Consider the following 18,018-nt stretch of genomic DNA (forward strand, 5'->3'; position numbering starts at 1 on the left):
GCTGTATTGATATTAACTAATCTTCTTACCACTTCCTTCAGGGAGGTACATGTCTACATTTCACAGATGGAGAAGCAGAGATGGAGGGGTTATGACTAAAATGCTAATTTGGGGTGCCTAATTGAAGGATACTTAGGTCTGCTTTTCAGAGTGGCTGAGCACTGGCAGCTGTTTTTGAAGTCAACTGTAACTGGGTACTTGCCACCTCAGGCGTACGGTGTCATCAAGCTGCCCAAAGGCAGAGGTTGCTTTTTGAAAACTTAGCTGTGTAGGATTTGCCTAAAGACATTCTTCAAATTAGCAGTAGAGCGGGGAGTAGATAGAACTCAGAATTCTTTGAGCAGGGGGTTGGACTAGATGACCTTCTGAGGTCCCTTCCAACCCTGATATTCTATGATTCTATGATTTCTAAACCCCTTGATCAGTCCACCAGGCCATGTGTACACATAGTTAAGCCTAGGGTAGGATTTTGCCTTTGACAGCAACTTAAAACTTCTCTAGAGTTGAAATTATAACATGCTTTAGCAAACAAGTTAGCAATGGAAAGTACTCCAAGGCACCGTTCTAGGTGGTTTCCCTGCAGCCATGGCAATTTCCTGCACAGTGGGGGGAGGGGGAGCATCAGCCCCACCCCTTCTTCCCTGTTGCTCCTGCATGCATTGCCTTTCTGGAAACACCTGTGGGGGACATAATGCTTAAGGAGAAAGGTGAGGAGGCAAGCAGCGGGCTTGGGGGTGGGGGGGCGAGAGGTGAGCAGAGGGTGGGGGTGCCTGGCGGAGGAGTAAGGAAGCGAGCAATGAGCCAGCAGCAGGGTGAGGAGGCGGGCGGGGGGGACTGGCTGTGAGTGGGGGAGTGAGGAGGCAAGCAGAGGTGTGTGAGGAGGTGAACAGGGGGGTGATAAATGACGGGGGGGGGAGTGCTCCGTTTTATGGACACCCAGACAGTTAGCTATAAAGTCCTTCTTGGTGGCTGTTCTCTGCTTGCTTTACCTGTAAAGGGTTAAAAAAGTCCCCCCAGGTAAAGGAAAGGGAATAGGCATCTGACCAAAAGAGCCAATAGGAAGGCTAGAACTTTTTAAAATGGGGGGAAAAAACTTCCCCTTTGTATCTGTTGTTGTTCTCCGGGGTAGAGGGGAACAGGGCAGGAGTAATGCTGTAAGCAGCTTTTAAACCAGGTATGAAAAAGCATCAATTCATACCTCAAACCTACTAATTTGAAACCCCAGATATGTAAGTAAATCAGGGAATGTCTAGGAAGATGCGATTAGGGCTATTTCTTTTATTTCTTATTGGCTTGTGGACTCCTCTGTGCTAACCCCAGATCCTTTTATTTTGCTTGTAACCTTTAAGCTGAACCTCAAGAGAGCAATCTTGATGTTTACTTTTTGTAATTCTTTTTTTTTTAAAGATTGAGCAAAAAGTCTAAGTTCTAGTTATATTTTATTTCTTTTTGTTTTTAATAAAATTTACCTTTTTTAAGAACAGGATTGGATTTTTGGTGTCCAATGAGGTTTGTGCATATATTGTTTAATTAGCTGGGGGCAACAGCAAATTTCCTTTGTTTCTTTCTCAGTTCTTCCCTGGACCGCGGTGGGGGGGGTGAAAGGGCTTGAGGGTTCCCCACAGGAAGGAATTCCCAAGTGTGCCTTCCTGGATCTAAGGGTTTTATTTTTGGTAGGGTTTTTTTTTTACACTTGGGCAGCGGCGTATTAACGCCTAGGCCGACAAATTTGCAGGGGCGGCAAATTTATAATAGCAGCCAGAGGCTGCTTCCCCTGGCACCAGTTCGCGCCCTCCAGCCCCAGCCCCACCCCAACTCCACTCCTTCCCCGCCCCCTCCCTACCCCTATTGGTCCCCTTCCCCAAATCTGCGCCCCGGCCCCACCTCCTCTCCTGAGTGTGCTGCGTTCCCCCCTTTCCCCTTCCTTCGCGAAGCTGTTTCGTGCACAAGCCCTGGCAGGGAGCGGGGAGAAGCAGGACCTGGCGGTGCACTCAGGGGAGGAGTCAGAGTTGGAGCCGAGGTGAGCTGCGGCCGGGGGGCCGGGAGCTGCTGGGGGGAGGGGGGTGGCAATTATTTCGGGGCCTAGGGGCGGCAAAATAATTAATCCGCCACTGCACTTGGGTGGTGGCAGCAGCTACCCATCCAAGGTCAAAGAGAAGCTGTAACCTTGGGAGTTTAATACACGCCTGGAGTAGCCAGTATTAATATTTAGAATCCTTGTGGGCCCCCACCTTCTGCACTCGAAGTGCCAGAGTGGGGAATCAGCCTTGAGACGAGCAGCGGGTGGGGGGTGAGGAAGAAAATGGCAGGTGAAGAGGCGAGTGGTGGGGGGCCCTGGCTGTGGAGTAAGGAGGCGAGCAGCGAACAAGCAGCAGGGTGGGGGGAGGGTCTGGCTGCGAGCAGAGGAGGTGAGTGGCGAGTGCACAGTGCGGGTGAGGAGGCGAGCAACAGGGGGGCGGGGAGGAGTGGGCCCTGGCGGAGGAATAAGAAGGTGAGCAGCGAGCCAACAGCAGGGTGATGAGGTGGGCAGGGGAGTTTGGCTGCGAGCAGGGGATTGAGTAGGTGGGCAGTGAGCCACCAGCCAGCGGGAGTTCTCAGAGCGGGCAGGGAGTTGTCTGTGGCAGGGGAGCGAGGAGGGACACAGGAGGGTAGGCGGCGGATGAGGAGGTGGGCGGCAAGTGCATGGGAAGCTAGCCCCTGACTCCAACCCTTCTGCCCATGCTTGACCCCCTGCAACTAGAGCCACAAGCCCCCTGCCTGGAGAAGCCCCAGGTGTGGCCCCCCCGTGGCTGGAGGAGCCCCGGGCTGGCTGAAGCCCCGAGTCCTGCGTGCCCCACCACCACCACCACCTGCCTGGAGGAGTCCTGGCCCAGCTGCAGCTGTGCCTCCCCTCCCCAGACCCAAGCCACCCAGATATGTTTTGTTTTTCATTATCATAGAAGATCAGGGTTGGAAGGGACCTCAGGAGGTCATCTAGTCCAACCCCCTGCTCAAAGCAGGACCAATCCCCAATTAAATCATCCCAGCCAGGGCTTTGTCAAGTCTGACCTTAAAAACTTCTAAGGAAGGAGATTCCACCACCTCCGTAGGTAACGCATTCCAGTGTTTCACCACCCTCCTAGTGTAAAAGTTTTTCCTAATATCCAACCTAAACCTCCCCCACTGCAACTTGAGACCATTACTCCTTGTTCTGTCATCTGCTACCACTGAGAACAGTCTAGAGACATCCTCTTTGGAATCCCCTTTCAGGTAGTTGAAAGCAGCTATCAAATCCCCCCTCATTCTTCTCTTCCATAGACTAAACATCACCAGTTCCCTCAGCCTCTCCTCATAAGTCGTGTGTTCCAGTCCCCTCATCATTTTTGTTGCCCTCCGCTGGACTCTTTCGAATTTTTCCACATCCTTCTTGTAGTGTGGGGCCCAAAACTGGACACAGTACTCCAGATGAGGCCTCACCAATGTCGAATAGAGGGGAACGATTACGTCCCTCGATCTGCTGGCAATGCCCCTACTTATACATCCCAAAATGCCATTGGCCTTCTTGGCAACAAGGGCACACTGGTGACTCATATCCAGCTTCTGGTCCACTGTAACCCTTAGGTCCTTTTCTGCAGAACTGCTGCCGAGCCATTCGGTCCCTAGTCTGGAGTGGTGCATTGGATTCTTCCGTCCTAAGTGCAGGACCCTGCACTTGTCCTTGTTGAACCTCATCAGATTTGTTTTGGCCCAGTCCTCCAATTTGTCTAGGTCCCTCTATCTATCCCTACCCTCCAGCGTATCTACCTCTCCTCCCAGTTTAGTGTCATTGCAAACTTGCTGAGGGTGCAATCCACACCGTCCTCCAGATCATTGATGAAGATATTGAACAAAACCGGCCCCAGGACCGACCCTTGGGGCACTCCACTTGAGAGCGGCTGCCAACTAGATATGGAGCCATTGATCACTATCCGTTGAGCCCGACAATCTAGCCAACTTTCTATCCACCTTATAGTCCATTCATCCAGCCCATACTTCTTGAACTTGCTGGCAAGAATACTGTGGGAGACCGTGTCAAAATCTTTGCTAAAGTCAAGGAACAACACGTCCACCGCTTTCCCCTCATCCACAGAACCAGTTATCTCATCATAGAAGGCAATTAGATTAGTCAGGCGTGACTTCCCTTGGTGAATCCATGCTGACTGTTCCTGATCACTTTCCTCTCCTCTAAGTGCTTCAGAATTGATTCCTTGAGGACCTGCTCCATGATTTTTCCAGGGACTGAGGTGAGGCTGACTGGCCTGTAGTTCCCCGGATCCTCCTCCTTCCCTTTTTTAAAGATGGGCACTACATTAGCCTTTTTCCAGTCGTCCGGGACTTCCCTCGCTCGCCATGAGTTTTCAAAGATAATGGCCAATGGCTCTGCAATCACATCCGCCAACTCCTTTTGCACTCTCGGATGCAACTCGTCCGGCCCCATGGACTTGTGCACGTCCAGCTTTTCTAAATAGTCCCTAACCACTTCTTTCTTCACAGAGGGCTGGTCACCTCCTCCCCATGCTGTGCTGCCCAGTGCAGTAGTCTGGGAGCTGACCTTGTTTGTGAACACAGAGGCAGAAAAAGCATTGAGTACATTAGCGTTTTCCACATCCTCTGTCAGTAGGTTGCCTCCCTCATTCAGTAAGGGGCCCGCACTTTCCTTGACTTTCTTCTTGTTGCTAACATACCTGAAGAAACCCTTCTTGTTACTCTTAACATCTCTTGCTAGCCTCAACTCCAGGTGTGATTTGGCCTTCCTGATTTCACTCCTGCATGCCCGAGCAATATTTTTATACTCCTCCCTGGTCATTTGTCCAATCTTCCAGTTTTTGTAAGCTTCTTTTTTGTGTTTAAGATCAGCAAGGATTTCACTGTGAAGCCAAGCTGGTCGCCTGCCATATTTACTATTCTTTCTACACATCGGGATGGTTTGTCCCTGTAACCTCAATAAGGATTCTTTAAAATACAGCCAGCTCTCCTGGACTCCTTTCCCCCTCATGTTATTCTCCCAGGGGATCTTGCCCATCAGTTCCCTGAGGGAGTCAAAGTCTGCTTTTCTGAAGTCCAGGGTCCGTATTCTGCTGCTTTCCTTTCTTCCTTGTGTCAGGATCCTGAACTTGACCATCTCATGGTCACTGCCTCCCAGGTTCCCATCCATATTATTTGGATTTTCTATTATGTCAAAGCATTTTTAAATTTACTTCAGAATTGTTATACAGACAACCACTTTTACCAAAAAAGCAAAAGAAACAATAATAAAAAAGACAAGAATGTGTGAAGCAGCTTATTTGTGTTTCTATTCTGTTAGGTCTAGTAAAGAATAGAGATAACTGTGTATGATTTTTATTATTGAGTCTGCAAAAAAAAAAAAACACCCAAACCTTGCATAAATAAATTACAATGATTTAGATGTATATCTGTGTAAGCAGAGTCTGAATGAGCTCTCCCTTGACATCTAGTGATGAGCTGTGGAAAAAGACTTCAGGAGCTGATCTTGTTTTCATGGACACACCCACCCAGCTATTTGCTCAGCAGGATGGGATTGCTTGCCCAAATGATCACTTGTGGCTGGTGTTGGGTCTCCAGTCTCCTTGTTGTTGGGGCAGGAGTAATAAAGGGTGAGAATCATAGAATATCAGGGTTGGAAGGGACCTCAGGAGGTCATCTAGTCCAACCCCCTGCAGGGCCAATCCCCAATTTTTGCCCCAGATCCCTAAATGGCCCCCTCAAGGATTGAACTCACAACCCTGGGTTTAGCAGGCCAATGCTCAAACCACTGAGCTATCGGTGGCTGGTTGTCCTTGAGTGAGCTGAGGGCAGCAGAACTGTACCTGGTATAACCTGATGAGGGACTCGCCCTCAGCTGAACAGTACTCCTAGGTGGGGACATGGGTTCCAAAGCCCAATAAGTTGAGAGAGGGTGGGGATAGATACTTGTACCTGGTGGTGTGGACCTCTGTTTAAGGGCCCTAGACACCATTTCACCCTTTCTCTCTCTATGGCATAATAAAAGAGCTAATTTAGATTCAATGGAGAGTCTTGTTACCTGCTGCAGAGCTGAAATCACTGGTACCTAGGTCTAAGTATTAGACCTACTTTAGGATAGCACCTCTATTGCAATAGACTGCCCAGAGTGCAGGAGCCTCACTGCTGATGCACAAACAGCTGAAATCACTGAGAGCTGTGTTAAGGGGGGGGCCCTGAAGACATCTTGGCGATTGGCCAGCCAGGTGGCTGGTGGAGAGGCACAGAAAGCGGCCAAGAGGGAGGCTGGTGGAGAGGGACCTATTAAATTACCTCTTGACTTAAAGGATGCACTGGGTCAGGAGCCAAGATACCTTTCGCTCAAATCTTGCCTGTTCCACTCTAGTAGTAATTCTGTGTACTTCACAGTCTTGTTTTTAAATTGAGCAAAGCCTCAGGTATCATTCGTTTCCTCTCCTCATGTCTGGCTTTACAGCTGGAAGTAACGGGGGAGCTGAGAGATTGCACAAAATCACTTTTGGCAGACAAAGCTTGGAACAGTGTCTGCTGGAAGTCTCATCTGCTTAGCCACACTGCCCCTTAAAGAATAGGTCAAACCAAATGGTGGGTTATGCTTGTTCTAACATGAGACTACTGCATGTCTCCCTATAGAAAGCCCAATGAGAAACAAATGAGTGATTATAGAGGGGTAGTAGACTAGTTTACTGCTTAACAGCCAATTTTAAGTGCTGTAAAATCCACATGCACACTCGTCTTGAGAATTGCTGTGCCTCCTACAGCTGCCTTCTCTCCCCCCCCCCCCATAAAAAAAATCACTTGACATCTACATTTTACGGTTCTTTATAGCTTTTTGGGGGCTGGGGGGATTCACATCTGGGGCTCATCCTATGCTCTGATTCTCCCCAAACTGCTATCACCAGCGCTACTGCCCTTTGGGGAAGCAGTGTTTGAAAAGGGTTAAATTTGGATCTCTAGTATGGCTCAAGCCAAAAGGAAGATGCATGTGCATCTGTAGCAGAGCTGGACCCCTCTGTTGCAAGTCAAGTTGCCTGCAGTTAGGCCTGGGGTACACGATGAGTTTATGTCGAATTTAGCAGCATTAAATCAAAGTAACTCTGCACCTGTCCACACAATGAAGCCATTTTTGTCATCATAAAGGGCTCTTAAAATCGATTTCTGTACTCCTCCCCGATGAGGGGATTAGCGCTGAAATCGACATCACCGTTTCGTATTAGGGTTAGTGTGGACGCAATTCGACGGTATTGGCTTCCGGGAGCTACCCCACAGTGCACCATTGTGACCGCTCTGGACAGCATTCTGAACTCAGATGCACTGGCCAGGTGCACAGGAAAAGCCCCGGGGAACTTTTGAATCTCATTTCCTGTTTGGCCAGGCGAGCTCATCAGCACAGGTGACCGTGCAGTCCCAGAATCGACAAAGAGCTCCAGCATGGACCGAACGGGAGGTACTGGATCTGATCGCTGTATGGGGAGAGGAATCCGTGCTATCAGAACCACGTTCCAAAAGACAAAATGCCAAAACATTTAAAAAAATCTCTGAGGCCGTGAGGGACAGAGGCTACAGCAGGGACGCAACACAGTGCCGCGTGAAACTTAAGGAGCTCAGACAAGCGTACCAGAAAACCAAAGAATCAAACGGACGCTCCGGGACAGAGCCCCAGACATGCTGCTTCTACGCTGAGCTGCATGCAATTCTAGGGGGGCCACCACCACAACGCCCCCCCCCCCCCGTCCGTGGACTCTGATGATAGGGTATTCTCCACCATGCCTGAGGATTTTGCAAACAGGAAAGAAGAGGAGGAGGATGAGTTTGAGGAGTGCACACAGCACACCGCCCTTCCCGACAACCAGGATCTTTTTATCACCCTGACTGAAATACCCTACCAACCCAACCAAGCTGGAGAAGGGACCTCTGGTGAGTGTACCTTTTTAAATATAATACAGGTTTTAAAACAAGCATTTTTTAATGATTAATTTGCCCTGAGGACTTGGGATGCATTCGTGGCCAGTACAGCTACTGGAAAAGTCTGTTAATGTGTCTGGGGATGGAGCGGAAATCCTCCAGGGACATCTCCATGAAGCTCTCCTGGAGGTACTCTAAAAGCCTTTGCAGAAGGTTTCTGGGGAGAGCAGCCTTATTCCGTCCTCCATGGTAGGACACATCCCCAACAGTTATTTTCTGGTCTGGGAAGTAAATCCCTCCCTGCAGCTGTTTAAATGGACCAGAGTTCCTGAAGACGCGAGCGTCATGAACCTTTCCCAGCCATTCCACGTCGATGTTGATGAAACGTCCGTTGTGATCCACCAGTGCTTACAGCACCATTGAGAAGTACCCCTTGCAGTTTATGTACTGGCTGCCCTGGTGGTCCGGTCCCAAGATAGGGATATGCGTTCCGTCTATCACCCCACCACAGTTAGGGAATCCCACTGCAGCAAAGCCATCCACTATGACCTGCACTATTCCCAGAGTCACTACCTTTGATAGTAGCAGCTCAATGATTGCGTTGGCTACTTGCATCACAGCAACCCCCACAGTAGATTTGCCCACTCCAAATTGATTACCGCCTGACCAGTAGGTGTCTGGCTTCCACAGGGCTATTGCCACTCGCTTCTCAACTGTGAGGGCTGCTCTGGTCTTGGTATTATTGTGCTTCAGGGCAGGGGAAAGCAAGTCACAAAGTTCCATGAAAGTGCCCTTACACATGCGAAAGTTTCGGAGCCACTGGGAATCATCCCAAACCTGCAACACTATGTGGCCCCACCAATCTGTGCTTGTTTCCCTGGCCCAAAATCGGCATTCCACGGCATGAGCCTGCCCCATTAACACCATGATCTCCAAATTGCCGGGGACCGTGGTTTTAGAGAAATCTGTGTCCATGTCCTCGTCACTCTTGTCACCGCGCTGCCGTCGCCTCCTCGCCTTGTTTTTCAGGTTCTGGTTCTGCATAAACTGCACCATAATGTGCAAGGTGTTTACAATGGTCATAACTGCTGCGGTGAGCTGAGCGGGCTCCATCCTTGCCGTGCTATGGCGTCTGCGCGGGCAGTCCAGGGAAAAGGGTGCGAAACGATTGTCTGCTGTTGCTTTCACGGAGGGAGGGTTGACTGATGACTTTTACCCATAACCACCCATGACAAATTTTTGGCCCCACCAGGCACTGGGAGCTGAGCCCAGAATTCCAATGGGCAGCAGGGACTGCGGGAACTGTGGGATAGCTACCCACGATGCACCACTCGGAATGTCGACTCTTGCCACGGTACTGTAGACGCACACCACCGAATTAATGTGCTTAGTGTGGAATCGACTTTATGCAATCTGTTCCCAAAAATCGACTTCTGTAAAATCGGAGTAATTTCGTAGTGTAGACATACCCTTATTCAGGTATGAGTAACTGGGTTGCTCAAGGCGACATGCTGTGGCCACTGAACCCATGTAAAAAGAAAAGGAGTACTTGTGGCACCTTAGAGACTAACACATTTATTTGAGCATGAGCTTTTGTGAGCTACAGCTCACTTCATCGGATGCAAAAAAGCTCACGAAAGCTCATGCTCAAATAAATGTGTTAGTCTCTAAGGTGCCACAAGTACTCCTTTTCTTTTTGCGGATACAGACTGTCACAGCTGCTACTCTGAACCCATGTAGTGTCATTTGGAGTCCTCTCCTGGGCAGGTTTCAGAGACTGTCTTGTGCACATTAGTTGCACTCCACAGGGGCTCCTTCTGAAAGTTGTGCTCTCAGAGCACTATTTAAGAGCCATCATTTCAAAGTGCTCTATAATACACATGCATACTCCAATTCTACTTGAAAGTATTGTTGAGGAAAACAGCCTTAATTCAATAAAGGGGAAATGAAAGAGGCCTTGTCTACACTTAAAACGCTAGAGTGGAGACGTAATTTTCTAGGGCGGACCAGGCCAGACTCTCATAAGCAGAGGCACTGCACTAATATGATCATGATGCATACTCCCCTTCCATTTGCTGAACAGTAGGATCATATGTGGTCAAAGACAAGTAAGTAGCTGCGACGCTCTAACTCTTTTGATCATGCTGACACTAATGAGAATCAGGAAACTCCCTATTCTAAGGTCTGGGGCAAGGCTGTCATTAACTAAAGAGGTGCCAGGATACAGGTATCAGTCAAAACAGTAATTTAGGTTTGTCTTGAAAAATAAACACTTTCTACAATCATTCATCCAAGCTAGACAAATGAAAGTGAGCACTACAATTCATTTCCTCTCAAAGTGCAGCAGTTTATCTGAGAAAGGGGTCCAAAGGAAGTACTAGACATTAGACAAGTTTGAGCCATGTAGCCCTTTTAAAACCAGTCTGCTAATCTCAAATTAAACTTCCCCTTCAACAAACTTACAGAAAAACCAAGCAGTGCAGAAACCTACAGAAAATATTTTATGGTGATACTCTAACCTAAAATAGATTTTTTGTAGACTCTTTTCACTTCTGTTGAACAGGAAATCCTGGTATAATTTTAACGGCGGTTGCCAGAGGTAGAATTAGTGGTGTAAATTTGGAGGCATTCGGTCAAGGATTTCCTGATAGACAGCCCCTCACCCCCACTGAGTTTTTTAATTTTCAAAATGCTCTAAAATCCATTTAGATAGTGAGATTATCTTGAATATTCATAGAGCCCAGTGACTTTTAAAACAATGTTTCGTTTAATCTTTTTATTGTGGGAGGCCCTGGGTTGGATGTGGGGTCAGATCTTGCTCCCTGTGGGGTGGGGAGATTGCAGAACGAGCCCACCCTACAGTGGCAGCTGCTGGGCTCTGTTCCCTGGTCTTGGCATTGTGACCTGGTGCACAGGATCTCTGCTGCTCAAGTTTGGCCCATCCACCCCTCGGTCATGATGGGCAGTGGGTGGAGGAATGATGGCAGACAGGCCAAATTTCAGTGAGTGGCACTATGATCCCCAGTAACACCACTTCTGTCCCTCTTGGGTTGTTTTTGTAGTTTGTGCCATCTTCAAATTAGAGTGTTGGATTTTGCTTCTAAAGCAAATCTTAAAACAAAATAAGGAATCAAATGAATCACAATATGCAATTATAGCACAATAGCTCATGATGACATGGGACGTATGCTTTTTATTCCTGTGCTATGCATTCTGTTTTTCACAGGTTGACCTTTTTCACTACAAATGGGTTCACTTGTCAGAACATACTAAGTGTTCTTTTTAGTACAAAATAGAAACATTGTTTTTTGACCTTCTATAAGAGTTTTAAATTACTCTTTCATATGCAAATGTACATATTACTGAAGGATAAGAGGGTCTGTTTAATGATTCAGATTATCATAGCACCTAGGAGCCCCAGTATGGTCCAGACCCTGCACAAACAGAAAAAAAAAGAGTCCCTGCCCCGAAAGAGCTTTTGATGTGGTCTTAACCCCTACATACAGCTCTAAAATAACCCAGTGAAATTCTGCCACAGATCTTTGTGAAAGCAGTGAAGTTCCTCTAGCAATAAGACCTAAACGCTTCCAGAGTGTACAGTACCAGTACACGCATTGCATTCCTCCCTATCACACTACAATACAGAACTAACTTGGGCCTCTTTCTTCCCCCTAGGCAAATGTCATCTGTGCGCTGCTGCACAAGTGGTTAAGACCTGAAGTTGGTATTGCAGAGTGGAGTTATACAAGGCAAGTAATGAAGGAGATAGGCACAAAGTATTTTTTCTTGGATTTCTCCCAGTTTCAGCAATCTCAGGGGTTGCTGGGAGCAGGGGTGGGAATGCAGTATTCAGAGAGAAGTGACTTGGTTTAACAGAACATTTTCCAGGGGTCCAAAGGAAGTTGCAGGAATTGGGGGGGATCTGAATTCCTCCCTTTGTGCCACCCAAGGGAGACCAGGTGGTGTGACAGAAATGTGAAGTCTGAAGGGCAAAGGATGAAAGGGGAGCAGCTTCACTGTGTACTGGTAATAGAGCCTTTCCCATTCATGAATGGGGCTTGCTGCCCCAAATGCAAAACTGCTTTAGGGGACAGAGAAATCTTACACTGGAGGGAGTGCTGGCCTCCAGTTCCATCGCCTGTGATTAACCCAAGGGTACCACTGTACATTCCTATCACAGGGCACTGGCAAAGTAGAGCAGTGGTGTTGCCCTATAGATTATAATGGTGTTGCCCTATAGATAGGGGGAACAAGTAAAAGGAGCCCCCCCCCCATTATTTAGGGCTCTGGGGAAGTTAGAGAGGCTCAAAAAAATTTCAGTAGTGACTCACATGGGGAGCTGCAGGAGCTTGAAAGGGGAAATCTCAGTCAGAGAATCCCATCTCTTCTTTATTTACATGTCTTCATTAGCTCGGTACTGAGCAGCAGGACAAGGATACTTCACAAGTCCCTCTTGGGCAGTTGATAAGGTCTGGCCGCTTCTGGCAAGAGCGGTGAGTAATGGATGCCTCTGAGATGCCACATGTATCACCGGCTATGTTGGCGGGAAGATTGGCATGCTACTGCCTGGCTCCCACCGAGTGAGCACTGACCCAGCAGCATCTGTCTGCTACTTACAGACATAGGAGAGAGCAAAGGTTTTTGCATCCCATTACCAAAGGGCAGCTTCTTGTTTCCTGTGCATAAACCAGCGCCCTTTAGCAATCCACCGTCAGTCTGGCAGCAGCACTGCAGTAAAACTGTCCATCTGTTCAGCTTGCCCAGTCACCTTTTGGATGAAGATTTCTGTACCCAATCTGCCAGCTAGTGACTGTTTCGGTTTTAAGCTTATGCAAATTTCCTCCAGTTTTTGTGGGGTTCATTGAAGGAGAAAATCTCTGTTTCCTGTTTAAAAAATAATCATCTGAGGCCTCTTTTTAACGACCTGGCATCAACTTAAGGCCAAATGGCCTAAAGCAAACCTTGCACTGCATGAAAACGCGGTTTCAAATTCCACTTGGCTCCTTGCTATTGATGCTCTGGGTCCTTGCTGCATTTCCCACAGCTCAGGCATGATGGTCGCTGCAGTCAGTTCCCCTTTCAGGTCTTTGCCCAGCCATGTCAGAGCTGCAAACACTTTGGGGGAACATCTGCTTCAGAATAACTGGTCATTGGAACTGAAAACCGTTATGGAAACAGGAGGTTTCATTAAAAGTCTGTTCAGCGGGACAGGTTCAAAATGTAGACTAGATAAAGTTGAGCTGCAGTACAAATGCCAGCAATCTGAAATAGAGGGGCTCAAGTCTCCCTCCCCCCACGCAGTGGGTGTTACATGGCTCCCGCTGGATGTGGGGAAACACTCTTGGGAGCTGCTGCCTCACCCCATCTCCTCCTGCCCAGCCCTGTCCTTGGGCCTGATCTCCCCAAAGATTTCACAAGCCTGCTGAGCTCAGACAGGCAGCTTGTGCAGCTTCCAGCTCCCATCTGGCTGGTACACTGCAGAAGCTAATGGTGCATCTGGCCCCCTTTCTCAAGGGAGGCTTTGGCTGGCTGCAGCAGCTGCCCCAGGAAAGCCCAGGATCTGTGCCCCTCCACAAAAAGCCTGCTGCGCTGGTGTTTCTGCTTGATCACAGGGCTGCAGGGGAGGGAGGATATGACAGTCCCGTGATTTGCTTCTGCTCCCTGCCTCCCAACAGGACAGCATGGGCCACCCACCGCACAGTGTTCACAGGCTCTTCACACACACTCCTCTGTGCAGAGTGGCACATACGGAACGGTCCGACAGTCACTGACAGGCAGAGAGTGGGATGCGGGCTCACGGGGGGTGTTTACATTCAAAAAATGTAACTTTTCCATGCTGTGCCACCCAACACTACAGGTCAGGCCTATCCCGCCCTCACAGTCCATGTTCCGTGCTGGGCTTCACACAGGGCCTAGAAGCAGTGGTTTCCCCTCTGAGCAGGCTCTTCACACAAGGAGCTGGCTGCAAAAGGAAAACCAGCCAAAGCACTGCACAATCTTTGCAGCCAGCTCTGCTGGGCTGCTGCCTGCATTGTACTGTAAGTAAATATGAGGTACATTGATCAGGCCCAGTATTAGCATCCTGCTGGCTGCCTGAAGGGAGAGGGGTCCTTGTGCTGTGGTGTTCACTTGTTGAATCATTTCTACCATGCTGCATGGTGGAAAAAATACACTTGCTATCTGCCCCCCTCCAAAGCATCTCTCCTTCAGCTGCCCCACAGCCAGCAGGGTGCTGAGGGGTATCTCCAAATGGGGAGGGACCAACCACTTCACATTTCTAGGAATGAGGATCCTAAAGTGCTCTAACAAGCTAATCTCGAGGAAGACTGGCATCCCTATTTTAGAAGTGGGCAAGCAGAAGCATAGCACTTTTCCAGGCCACTAATCCCTGCTCTGCTCCCAATACCATGCTGCCGAACTCTGAGCCTCTTGCTTTAACTACTAGCCTCTACTTCTGCCCCGGGCAAAACTCTGACAAAGCGACATCTTTGCTCATTAAAGGTTTATTTTTATTTCTGGTTTAAAATCAAAATTAGCCATTCTCTGTAATTACATTATATATAGATTTATAGAGATTTTATAGAAAAGATTTTTTTCCTTTTGCTTTTCTGCAAAACTTGGTAAATACAAAATAAAATAAATCAAAAAGGTGGCAGCTTCTGTCCATCTGTCCCTTCTCTCTGTTGCTCCTGTCCCCCACCCTGCTTTAAAAATGATGACTAACACCAGGGGACTGCTCAGCTGGGGGGGTCCCTGCGGCCAATGCAGGGAGGGGGAGGCAGGAGACACTTGGAGCTGAAAAGAAGATAAGCCAGCAGAATATATTAATATCTATGTCTCGTTTTATTTGAGTCCCGGAGGCTCCAGGCGCTGAAGGAGGATGGTGCCCACAGCAAGGGAGCTCCCAGAAAGAAACAACATTGCCTCAAAGTGCATGTCCATCTGGGGAAGTCTGAGCTGCCTGTGAGCTACTGGAAGGAGTCCCAATGCAGACTTCATGTGCCAACCCAGTCTTCAGCAGGGGTGCACAAGCTCTGGCCCCACCTAGCAAGTTGAAACAGAAAAGCAAGTTGGAGGGGAGGGGAGTGTCCAAAGCCCCGGTTCTCCATGGTGGTGTGCCGAGCAGCCCCTCTGGCACAGCGCCGGGAGGGAAAGCTGTGCTCCGTAAGGCAGTGAGTGGGGTGTGTCGGGCTGGCAGGGAAATACTAATACTGCTGCATGTTCCCAAGGGATGGGAGCTGGGCCCAGGCTGTGTGAGCCTCCAGCAGCTCCCTGGTGCCTTCACCCCAAAGGGATCACAAGTAGGTTAGTGCCAGCGTGTCTCAGAAAGCTGTGCTGGCCATGCTGCCTGGCGCGAAGATCCTCGGTAAGCAGTTCAGAGTCTCCTCCAGCCGCCGGTGAGCCGATTTACCGTCTTCCCCTGCAATCACACGCCAGGTCAGTCACCCCAGCCGCTCAGCAGGCTCCCTTCCCAGGTCCCTCTAAACCGCCCAGTCTCCTCCACACACAGGCCTTGGCCCAGCTGAGCTGGAGCCCCAGTGTGGCAGTCAGGAGAGCAGAGGGTTCTTGGCTCCCCCTGCTCAGCCTGCATCTTCCTGAGCACTCTGGGCTGATGCACAAGGCTGGCTTCAGGCTTCTCAAGGACTTTTCTATTCAATGTAAATTGTAATAATAAAAAATCCTGTTAGTTAGCTGCCCTCTGAATGACGCCCATGTGGGCATGCAGATGGAGCCCAGGGCGCTCGCTCCAGCCCCTCTCTGCTAAGGGGGAGCTGCCCTGAGCTGGCAGAGCCTGTGCAGGCTGCAGCCATTAGGGGGCAGCACACATGCCCACACCAGCAGGGCTGAGGTTTTGTACACTGTGCCGACAAATTCAGGGCAGGCCACAGAACTGGGGTTCCACACACAGCAAAGACACACAGGTTAAAAGGACATGGCCGACAGGGTCCAAAACAAGAGACACTCATGAGCAAAGCAGCAGGAGGGCGGGAGCGGAAACGACTCTGGCCAACAAGTCCCAACCTGTGCAGCTGCTGTCACGACCCAGAAGCCTAGTTAGCGAATCAGATGGTTCTCTCAGTGCCATCTAATAAATGATCATAAATAACAATGACACTTAGCGCCTCACATATTCAGAGCACCTGCCGACATTAGCTAGGGGAGCATGCTGTTGGGCTAGGGGCCTGCATCTGCTCTCGCCCCAGCCAGGCCCACAGGTGGTGCCAGCAGCAGGCGAGGTGGGAAGCCCTGGCAGCATGGCAAGCCTGAGCCCTTGGAGCTAGGCATGGACCCAAGGCCTATGACATGTCCAGCTGGTCCACTGGGCCCTCGTCTGCAGCCAGGGTCTAGCATGGACAGGACCAGGGAGCCTAGCTCCAGGACCAGCTCTGTGGCACTGGGAGGTCCTGTCTCCCACTGGGACGGTGCCAAGGGGGTGCGAGCAGAGTCTGGTTTTGGTGCCACCTAGAGGAACCGCTCCAGGCCCTGGGTGTGCAGCAGGGCACTCACCGCACAGCATCAGGCTCTGCTTGGCCGCCTCCCGCACGTCCTCCTTATCCGTTTGGCACAGATACACCAGCTGCTCGATGCTTTCTTTGGCCTGCCGGGAGAGGCCAACACAGCGCTGAGCATGTGCCCATCCTCCATGCCCTGGCTGCACGCTCAACCCCGGGGGGGAGCCCTGGGGGAGGGGCAGCACAGACAGGGCAGAGGCCAGGAAGATGGGTAGAGGGTGGGAACAAGGTCCCTGTGGTCCTGTCTCAGTTCTGGCAGAGCAAGGGACACAGGGATCAGTCCCGCTGCTCCACGCTCGCCCCTGCAGGCAGTCGGCCAGGACAGCGTCCCCCATGGGCTGCTCTAGGCCAGCTGTGCCCCCCGCCTCCCATCCTCCCTTAGTGCTGCCGAGGCGACCAGCAGAGGTGGTGGGTGGAGCTGCCTCCTGGCTCCTCCCCTGCGCGGGCACATCTCATGGCTTCTCCTCTGCTCCGGGCTGGGGATAGGCCACCTCCTTGCTGCTGCCTGTGTCCATCAGTCTCGCTGGGGCTCCACTGCCTCCCTCCCTGGTTCCCCTCCCCTACACAGCCACCCACACAGGATGAACTCAGCCCTTGCCCCGGCTCCCTAGACTCCAGCACAAGCGGGAGGTTGCTGCCATTGTGCCTAGGAGGGGAGGCCACTGAGGTCCCTGGGCAGGAGGAGCTGAAATCTGGGCCCAGCCCACTGGCAGCAGGGTACAGGGGGGATCTGGGCAATTTCCCCTCTGCTGCATTGGCCTGGGCCCCATGTCATCCCCCATGGACACAGTGGCCCAGCGGCGAGAGGGGCATGGCCTTGGCAGCTGCTCATTGCTATCAACCCCCATGCAGACAAGGTGCGGGGGCTGCACTTACCTTGAGACACCCCAGCGCTGCGCAGCTGGCGATTCGCATCTGCGCCTCTTCATCTTCCAGCTGCTCCAAGTACCACACCAGGGCCTGGGGGACACAGACATCAGCACCCCAGGGCTGGGAAGAGCCTCTGAGAGCAGCTGGTACCCCCCCATCCTCCCTCCCCTTGAGCCCCATTCCCAGCCAGGGGTGCGAGGGCCCTGGGGCGCTCACCCGTTCCCGGAAGCGGGGGTTCTCGGCGAGGCTGCGCAGCTGGGCAGACACGGCGCTGACAACTTTGCTGTTGCCCTCAATGAGCAGCGAGCTCATGGCCTTCAGCCCGTCCTTCTTGAGCCGGCTCTCGGGCACTCGCTTCAGCGCCTTCAGCACCACGTCCTGGTCGTCTGAGTTCAGGTTCTGGGCCAGCAGCACTGCAGGGAGGGGGTGTGAGAACAGCCGCAGCACAGCTGGGGGAGTCCTCAGTTCTGGGCTGGGCTAGTCCCTCTGGGAAGGGACGAGCCACACTTGTGCCCTGGGGGCCGGGCTTTCACTCCCACCTGCCTGGCTCACGCAAAGACCAGAGGGACAGGAAGGCAGGTGCCCGGCACCACTGGGAGAGCTGGGTTTGGCAGGGAAGAGCGCGCTCTTGGGGGGCCATATCCCAGCCGCACTGCGTGATCCACGGGCAGAGGAGAACGAGCCAGGGAAGAGGCCTGAGCACACAGGCAGG

General features: G+C 50.9%; 1 protein-coding gene across 7 annotated transcripts in view; it reads right to left on the minus strand.

Moving 5' to 3' along the window:
* Positions 1–14,747: 14,747 nt before the first annotated feature.
* RIPOR1 (RHO family interacting cell polarization regulator 1) overlaps positions 14,748–18,018 on the minus strand; it is a 117,479-nt gene continuing 114,208 nt past the window's right edge. For 6 of the 7 annotated variants that reach the window (XM_084644609.1, XM_084644606.1, XM_084644607.1 and 3 more), the window contains exons 19-22: positions 17,523–17,719; positions 17,313–17,396; positions 16,432–16,522; positions 14,748–15,343 (exon numbers count right to left, since the gene is read on the minus strand). In XM_084644609.1, the coding sequence (XP_084500735.1) occupies positions 15,246–15,343; positions 16,432–16,522; positions 17,313–17,396; positions 17,523–17,719 (470 nt within the window). In that variant the 3' untranslated portion in view covers positions 14,748–15,245. The other variant, XM_084644604.1, reaches the window with a different exon arrangement.

The sequence above is a fragment of the Lepidochelys olivacea genome (genome assembly GCF_965140295.1).
Source record: "Lepidochelys olivacea isolate rLepOli2 genome assembly, chromosome: 12".
NCBI classification, from domain to species: Eukaryota; Metazoa; Chordata; order Testudines; family Cheloniidae; genus Lepidochelys; species Lepidochelys olivacea.